The sequence below is a fragment of the Calidris pugnax genome, unplaced genomic scaffold (genome assembly GCF_001431845.1).
Source record: "Calidris pugnax isolate Ruff unplaced genomic scaffold, ASM143184v1 scaffold25, whole genome shotgun sequence".
NCBI lineage: Eukaryota > Metazoa > Chordata > Aves > Charadriiformes > Scolopacidae > Calidris > Calidris pugnax.
In genome coordinates, this window is record NW_015090805.1 from 5,001,524 (window position 1) to 5,010,755 (window position 9,232).

The 9,232-nt window shown below is 41.0% G+C and overlaps 1 protein-coding gene across 2 annotated transcripts; it reads right to left on the bottom strand.

Annotated features, from left to right (window-relative positions):
- Positions 1-1,326: 1,326 nt before the first annotated feature.
- On the bottom strand, positions 1,327-9,226 carry WRB (tryptophan rich basic protein). 2 transcript variants are annotated; one of them, XM_014938182.1, is made up of 5 exons: positions 9,133-9,226; positions 6,922-7,087; positions 5,578-5,645; positions 4,621-4,735; positions 1,327-3,017 (listed from the first exon to the last, which is right to left on the bottom strand). In XM_014938182.1, the coding sequence occupies exons 1-5, from the start codon at positions 9,220-9,222 to the stop codon at positions 2,944-2,946; spliced, it is 513 nt and encodes a 170-aa protein (XP_014793668.1). In that variant the 5' UTR covers positions 9,223-9,226; the 3' UTR covers positions 1,327-2,943. The 2 variants fall into 2 exon arrangements, with proteins under 2 accessions (XP_014793668.1, XP_014793670.1); XM_014938184.1 differs by lacking the exon at positions 9,133-9,226 and adding an exon at positions 7,522-8,726.
- Positions 9,227-9,232: the final 6 nt, after the last annotated feature.

Here is a 9,232-nt window from a genome sequence, read left to right on the forward strand (position 1 = left end):
AACATTTTTTTAAAGTTTTTACCTTCATTAAATACATATTAAATCTTACAAGTACTGAGGATTTCTTTCAGTGATTTTTCCAAAATGATAGTCACATCAGTTGTCAGAAAGAACATTTTTTCTTGACTGTAGTAAGAGTGCCTTAATGATGCCATTTTAACCTGTTACCAAGTGTCCAAGTTACTCTTTGTTTTGTAATTTCCAATTTTCTAGTGTCTCTCTGCAGTTGGAATTTTGAAGCTGATTATTTGTTAGCTAGCTGAAGCCAGTGATCTGCTTTCAAAAGGTTCATTATTGGGTTAGTACCAACAACGCAATAAAAGAAAATAATTATTTTCTTCACTCCTGAAATAGCTTCCAGAATTCACACACAATAAAAATAATTTGCTATTACATTGTTTTCACTAGCATTATAAAGCACTAAAGCTTCATTCTTTTCCACTGCTAGAACTTATCAAAGCAGTTTGCCTGGTAACTTCCACAGCTGACATCCAAAGATGAATGTGCAAGGGTAAACTATTGTTTTGGAGAAGTCAGGCATACCCAGTTCTCAAAAAGCCTTTAAAAATCCCGTGTTTAAGGTTATGTAAGCAAGGGTGGAAGGATTATGTTTTGTTCCTCGTAGTAATTCATGACACGTTTGCTAAAATGTGAAATTATGGAAAATTATGTGTATTCTATTAATTTTAAGAAGCAGTAGCACTTTAAAAAGAAAACATACCGCAAAAGCTTTTAGAGGCGATTAAGACGTTTAGATCTGAACCTACTTGCTGCATATTTCTTTGCAAAATTTCCAAGGTTTTTCTTGAAGCAGTGCTTAAGAATGAGTTTGTGCAGCCACAAGAGTAGGTGCTTCTCCTCTGTGAGCTATTAATATTTCTACAATGCCTTTACTGCTGCAAACAAGCCTATGTAATCCAACACTCCTCTTTGTACTGTGTAGGTGACCAAAAGCCTTTTTGCCCTTATTCACCAAATGTTTGACCAGAGCAGCAAACAAACTGCGTATTTGACGACCCCATGCTAAGGGTGGATAAACAGCAAATGCTACTGTGAAGATCTAAAATGCTGCTCTTGTTGACTTCACTGTGTTAAACTCTGCAATACCATCATAAGCTAAGCAGAAATACCATTAGCCACATGTTTAGATTCAGATATATGTCATCGTTAAATAATCCGTCCCGAATACTTAAAATAGAAAAATAAAAAAAAATTAGGCCTGTTGAATCCAACAGTATCTCCTTATGTAACAACATGGTGGGGGTGTTGCTAGTTTGGGGGCTTTTTTTTTTTTTAGGAACACTGTAATTAACATTGGAAAATGGATTAGAAAACCTGAGATGGGTTGAAAAGCTTTATTTCGTTAATAAAAAAACATGATTATACATAACATTCAATCACAACATATTTTTCTTGATGATGCATCAATTTTCACGTTGGCTAAACCTCGTACTTAATATAAAACCATTGTTTTTTTTAAATTAACCTTTTAAAAACCCCATCATTTCATGCTTATATACACACAACATATCATGACCTTTTGAATTCATTTCTAAAGGCAGTGCTAATTTTGGAGGGGCCCTAGCCCCTTCCTTCATCCCTGCAGGAAGGCAGAAGACCTGAAACAACACAGCAAACGCCTCCACTCTGCAGAGTGGGAAGCGGAACCAGAATTGCCAAAGCCCAGCAGAAGAGGGAAAGGTACCCCTCAGAGCTTTGTTCAGGTTTATGTCAACAAAAAAAAGGAGGTGTGGAACAAGAACTTTATACACCCACTCATTTGCCTTATGGGGCCACGATGACAGGGTTGCAGATGCCACTGTAGCATGGAAAATATCACAACTTTGTCACAGTTCTACAGGCAGGGTACTAGGAAGAATTCTGTCCACCTTTAAATTCAAAATATTGTGACTGTTTCCTGTACTTAAATACAGCAAGAAGGATTTACTCCAAAGTAGAACACTGTTTTCCCTCTTCCTCCTGCTTGCTACTGTTCCGTTACTACTTTAGGGATTTAAATCACTGATTTGCCTTTTTACATTGACATGTCTGTTTCAGGCTACCTTGGACTGTCGTTACTGTGTGCTAAAGCCAGGGAATGTAGTCCTCCGAAGGAACAGCATTGTCTTCTACTTGCTCTCTCTTAACACTGTGCTTGAGAAGGATGGCCAGACCTTTCCTCCCAAAACATGGAAGGAAATAGTTTGTCATCCTCGCTCAGCTTGGGAAGCAGAGAAAATGTCAAGGAAGGAAAAGGTCAGTTATCAATAAAGGCAGGGGAAAAAATCAGGTGTTCAATGAATTTTAAAAGTCAGGGAGGACAAAGTATCCAGCCGTCCCGTATCTGGCAACTGAGTGAGTCTCTAAGAGATAAAAGGTTGATTCTGCGTATATATCAATAATGCATTTTCTAAGACAGTCCAAGAATACACAATACACCAATTCTACTGTAAAAAACAAGGAGGAAACTAATCCTGTTTTACCCCGAGCCAACCAAAACACCTGCCTCTATCCTCTAGTATCACTTGTCACCAAATATAGTCACCTCTGCCATATTATACAGCAAAGCTCACAAAAGGATTCCTAATGCTATTGTATTGCCAACTTAAAAATACAAATCCAAGACTTTTACATTTTGTGACTATGCCATGACAAAATCTTACGGTTCTGCCATGGATCAGTGTTCATAATTGTTGAAATAGATCCAAAATGAGGTTCTGCAAATAGCACTGCTATTCTTTGAAAACTGACCACCAAACTGAAAAACAAACTAAGGAAAGATAAAATAAATCAAAAGGAATACTGACTGATATCCAAATGAAGTAACAAAGATGATCTCAGACCGAGTCTGAGGAAGACAACTGTTCCTTTTTTTGCTTTCATTGATTTAAAACAGTGATAATGAAAACGTAGTTGAGGACTCCATGGATCACTGGGATTCCTTCAGCTGAAAGGGTGTAGCAAGATAGCTACAACTTTATTACAAACCACCAGCCAACATGTAATTCCAACACCACCTGAAAGAGATATAAAACAGGATTTAAGTCATTGCATCAATAACCCTGAAGCACACAAGCGTCTGAACACAACTTTGGAAGTGTAAAAATGAAACTTCAGAGTTATGAGATGAACAGGAACAAAACATCTTCCTTTTTAGATACAAATGTCTCTCTTCAAGGGATGGCACCTAACTCCATGTTAGCTCCTGAGAAAACCTGAAGATTGTCGGGGGGGGAAAGAGTACCAAATAACATGAATACGAGTGAAACTGTGGTATACACAACCCACAGCTAAAAACATTTGCCATGTACCCAACAGAAAACATCTCAGGTGCTGAAGTTAAAGGCTCGGCAAGTAAGAGAATACTTTGCTAGAACCTAAATTCTCTCCCCCTGCTCCCCACACAGATATATAGGAAAGCACTACTCAGACTTTCGCTGCCTTGCCCCCAGACGCTCTTTTAAAGGGTCCTGTCCTTCCCACTAGCAGCACAGAAACGTGTATTGGTACCATGGAATCGAGGGTGTGTCCTGACTGTAATACATAGCACAGGCATGTTGCACACTACATGGAATCATTTCTACAGAGTATCACAGAATACACAGCTGTTCATAGCACACACGTGAAGAAACTACCTTTTGGGTGATTTTTAGACACTTTTGTGTTTATCCCCTAGAATTCAAAGGCGATCTCCACAGTAAAGTGATTATCAGCCAAGACAAAAAAAGGGGATTTGAAGGCAGACATGGATGTGACCCTTTTTAAATCCCTTCAAATGCTGTTTAAATAAATGTTTTTCAAGGACTACCCCCCCACCCTGCACAGAAGCAGACTCTTCTTTTGTCCAGTAAGCATGCTGAATACAAATAATTCTCTAGACAGCAATTAAAGATACAACAACATCCAATTTCAACAGTGTGTTTTGGAATTCCTTCTAAGGCAGTTGGGACTTACAAGCCTAACACGAAGAGGCACCAGCAGCTTTTTAGCTCAATGGTAAATTTCCACACACTATCCTGTCATTCTTCCCGCCTGCTTATCCCATTAGCACAGAGCCAGCAGAGTTTTCACTGAGAAATAGGTATCTAAAACCTGTGATATCCTTCTGATCATTAATTAATTAAACTGCATAAAAGAAAAGGATTTAAGCAGGTAAAAATGCAACAGAAGTGTGGTGAGAAAAAGGCTGGGAACAGACAAGGCAAAATGCCAAGAGAGAGCATACCTAAATCACTCTGGAGCTAAACTACTATGAAACCCCAGCAGTTTATAAGAAACACATGTAAGCGATACAGACCTATGTAATATTTGCCCATTTTCAAACCCAATTCCACTCTTTCAGTGGAGTCTTTAACATTTAAAAAATGTCTGAGTCTCCAGGGCCTATTCCATACTAAGTTAAAGCTGTGCTGTTTGAAAAGAAATACAAATGACAAATAGCCCCTTTTATTGAATACATAGGAAAGAGCTAATCAAATGTTTGAAACTCCCCCCTGTGCTCAGGGAGTTAGAAGAATCATACAGAAGCAATGCTTTTCATTCAGGTATGCTCCTCATGGCTACATTGTTAGCATCTGCAGGGGCTTGGGAAATGTATTTCTTCCACTGGACAGAGCTTACCTGCCACCCCCGTAGGAAAGGCCACCAAGCGCTCCAGCGGAGCGAGCCATTTGCTTGGAAGCACTGTAACTGGCTCCGAATAGTACATCCAAATCAGAGAGATCATCAAGGCAGCCTAGAATTGAAATTTTTATTAGCTTGGATAATAATACACACCAAAGTAAAGTTCCACCACTACACTGAAGGAGCAAATAATAAATTTTAATTAAATAAAACAGTTTGTTATTTTACAGTGTTCTTAACTAAGCTCAAAATATTTTTCAACTTAGTATAACCTTAACTTTATACACAATAGTATTAAGAGATAGCAGAAAGATGTTGAAAAATACTGCTTTCTTTTGAGACCCTGGTTCAAATCTAAATTAGACAAGCATATTACAGTAACTGCTAAATTCTGGTTACTGTTTTTAGCCATAATCCTTGCTTGCTTGGAATCCAACTCGCTTTCACATTACCCTAAAGATATCTTCAGGTTGACCACTGTCATTAGCAGACAATTCTTTGGCATCAAATCTGAACTAGAGAGACAATCTGATGAGGCCCTGTAGTGAAACGTGTGGCAGCTGTAAGTGGAGATGTGCATCCTCATCAAAAGCATATTTTGTTTTCAAAAACATAAGCAAAATACATTTACAGGTATCAGAACTTTCCTGGGCCCGGTGTCATATGTAAATGAAAAAAAACCCAACAGCAATGACAGTGCTAAGACAAACTGTTATCTTAAAAACAGAAACCCAGAGCTAAAGTGACCCTGAAAACTCCTTCCATCCACAACTACCAGACCTCATCAGCAACGTCTCTCCCTTTCAAGAAACTCATTCAGTTTGGCATGCACTGTGTCACTGAAATGTCAAACACCTGTGAGAGTAATCATCAGCCAACAGATGCAGGAGAGAATTCTAACACTACTGAGGATTTGGCTTAGCAATTTGTATCCATAATAAAATATTTACTTACTTGTAAGATATAGAATACAATATTTATAACCCATTTTATTTTGGCTAGTTGGGAAGTTCGTGCTTTCACTGTTAAAAGAAAAAAATATGACTCTGCATTATTTATAATAGTGAATTATACTTACATAAAACAAGTTATTATTAACATTTCACTCTTCAAATCAGGACATTACACTGTTTAAAAGCCTCATTTCGGATGACTTACAGCTATATTCAAAGTGCTAGGGCTGTATCACACCACAGTTTCTTATTAACACTACGATGGAAAGTCGCAAAACACTGATATCCTAGACAGAGAATTGACACATGTAATCAAGAACACTATTCCCAAATGAAAACGTTCACTGTGGTTACAAATTTAAGAACCTGCTTCAGATGAAGCATAAAGCCAATTTTTCCTTTTCCTAAAAGGGGCTTTAACAGATGCACTTTATGCCCCGTTTCACTCAGGAACACTGTTAAAGACTATTCCTTTACTGAATAAATCTTGGTCAGATTCACTACTAAAACTCCTCCTGCCTATTTTTCTGCTGCTACTGTACCTTAGAGCAATATAAAGAAGCCCAGAGAAGACAGCACATCTTCAAACTTAATGGTGGCCTAAAGTTCTCTAAAACAATGTTGCTGGTTGCTAAGTGAATGATTCAAATCTAGTTTAACTGAACTTATTTGTTAATAACAATACTACTGAAAGCAATACAATACTGCCACTTGTAAATATTGTCCTTTCTCCAAGCAAGGAGCCTATAAACACCCATCCGTTCTGCAGAGGAGGCAGACAAAGCAAGTGTTCTCCTGCCCTGTTACAATCAGCTAGTGAGCTTGGGCAAAGAAAGAAAAAAATACTATTATAAAATCCTAATTGAGACAAACTACTGCAGCTTTATCGCAAAAGCTGCTGCATAAGGTCAAACAGGATTGCAAAAGGACAGGAAAGGTCTCAGCTGGTTACCCTAGAGACCAACACTTTCTCTCAAGCATTGTGTAGTACACCAACCAAACAGCTCCAACCAGGCAAAGCATCCTTTTTGCAGTAACAATACGCAACCTTACTGTGTTACTTCTTTTGTTAATGGCAAAGGACTTCCTTTGAGCATCACTGAGAGAATAAATAATTACCCAGTGAAGCCCCTTATCAGCGTATGCAGAATGATGCACAATTAAAAGACAAAGGCAAACTCTACAAAAAATGTAAAGGAAAAAAAAGAGAAAATAAAGAAGATAACACTGGAAACAGATAAGAAGGGGAAGAAAAAAGCTGAAGGAAAAATATACTTAAAATCGAAAATATTCTCAGAAAAATGTTTTTCAGAAACTAGAAAAGGGAGTAAACATTGCACTCTACCATGAGTTTTAAGCTTGTCTGTCATTTTGTTAATCTTTCTTTCCAGACGGGCATATCTAGCAAACTCATCCATCATACTAATGGTTGAGAGTTCTTGCTTCATGTTCTGAATTTCAGCTCTCATTTGGGACTCCTGCTCTGCATCCTTTTGTAACATTCTGGATATCTAAGAAGTAAAAAAAATAGTATCAGTTATTTATCCAGGATTCCACTGATTTTCTTTAGTATGTATAAAGTATGATCTGTTTACATACTCAAAAGCCTCCCATAAAAAAAGGCCCTTTTACCAAGTCACAGGGAAACCTTGGCTTAACATCTGCAACGTGGTCTAAAAGCCAAGTAATTTTTACTTTCTTGTTCTGACTGAGAAGCAAATCAAAAAGGCTTGAAGAAAATTGATCCCATAGAGCAGTGATTTTCAACTTTTCTTAACCGCTTTTTACTTCTGTATTTCTGCCTTCATCTCCTCATCTCCCCACTCTCAATGACCTTTCTGAGACCTTTCAAACCTCCCAGGCCCTGCCTGCTGCTGCATCCTGAGCCAAACTGCTGTCCTCCCTCCTTGCAATTCTCATCACCCACTGCTGGGATGACAAGCACCTGATACGTGCAGGAGAGGAAGGACCAGGGAAGCACTCCTTTTCCATCACTTCTCTTTCCAGCTCCAGCAATGCCACTTACTCAGTCTTCGATCCCAGCTCCAGCAGCCTCAGCAACTGTCTAAATTAATCAATGTGGAAAATTTATTCACTGAAGCCCAGTTTTAGGCCTCACCAATAATGCACATCTCACCAATCAGGAATACCTCCTCTAGATTACAGATTGCCTAGTCCAGGCTGGTAGAAACACACGAATTGCTGTACTGGCTAAGAGCTGTGATCCATCCAGTGCAGTATCTTACCACTACCTCAAAAGCAGAAACACAAATTTGCATCATACATATTATCTGTGCGTTTAAATGCAGTTTTCTTATAACATCTTACTGGTTTCTTGGCTAGAATTATTTCTTACTGACAGAAATGTAACTGGGTAATCACACGTTGCGTTAGCAAACATTTTCTCCTCTTCTTTTACTTTCCACTTTCTTTTCATGAGGCACCACCTGCTTGTTGGTTCATGAACTCCTTTTACCTTAGAAATGAAGATACAAAGAACATAAAATCTTTTTCTCTCTGTTCCTTAGCAAATCTCTATAGCTTCCTCAAGACGTGTAATATTTTCCTCACAGATAAAGTTCTCAGTGCTGCAGTCAATGAAAACATCTCACTACTTCGTCATGAACCGCAGCAGAAAGTTGAGGGGAGGTTTTCATTAGTCACCTATAGTAGTAACACGGAGTTTGGCTTCCCAAATCGCTACAAGCAGTTTAGCTTTCAGAGGATTTTTACCCATTACCAAATGGTGTGCTCTGATCTGCGTGCGAGTGAAGTTATTTAGGTGAAAGCACAGAGCGTTAGGTCTTTTAGCATGCTTGCTCACACAGAAGTTTATTAGGCAGCCACAGAGTTTATCCGTCCGTGAGTCCGTTATCCACACCTTCAGAGAAACACTTAAGATCAGGCCAGGGGGTCTCCTGACCAGTCTACTGACTGCTAGTCTACCAGGCTACTGAGGGTTTCCTCCTACGTTGTCGAACTCCTGTATGTCTGCATCTGCCCATCTCCCTTCCCAGGGAAGATGTCCCTCTGCCGAAAGCGGGGATGGCTGAGCAGAACCACCCTTTGCATCCCCCCATCGCCCTGAGGGCCGCGGCCCCAGGGACAGCCTTTGGGACGCCGGTAACTCATCCCCCCCCGCTTTCCCTCGCGGACCCCGCCGAACCGGGACCGCCGGAGCCACAGCGTCACCGTGCCACGGCCTGCGGCTTCACCGCCTCCCAGCTCTTCCCAGTATCAGCCCTCTCGTCTTTCCCCAAGAGGGGGACGCAGGGCCGGGCCGGGCCCCGCCGCGCCCCCTCCCCTCACCCCCTCAGCCATCAGGCGGGGGCGACGCCATGACACCTCCGTGACGCTCTACCCCTCCTCAGCCACCCCCACTTTGTCCCGGCGGAGGGGCCCGGGCGGGTAAAGGCGAGATCCCGCCCGCAGCCCCGGGTGATGGGGCGGGGGAGGGGGGGGGTAGATGGGAGGCGGGCAGGCGAGGGGGAAGCCCCCGGCCGTGAAGTAATGGCCGCCGGCAGAGAGGCGGGGCGGGCGCAGTGAGGCCACTTACGAAGGAGGAGCAGGAGGGCAGGATGATCTTGAGCACGTTGCAGAAGAAGACGAAGCTCAGCACCAGCAGCCAGGCGCCGCTCTCCGCCATGCCGCACCCC

What these genes read in the sequence shown, in the direction of transcription:
- WRB (XM_014938182.1), bottom strand. Translation starts at nt 9,222, where the DNA reads ATGGCGGAGAGCGGCGCCTGGCTGCTGGTGCTGAGCTTCGTCTTCTTC. An exon ending in AGACAAGCTTAAAACTCATG is followed by an intron (nt 5,646 to 6,921) that starts GTAGAGTGCAAT and finishes TTCTTTTAACAG; the next exon opens with TGAAAGCACGAACTTCCCAA. An exon ending in TTGTATTCTATATCTTACAA is followed by an intron (nt 4,736 to 5,577) that starts GTAAGTAAATAT and finishes TTTCAATTCTAG; the next exon opens with GCTGCCTTGATGATCTCTCT.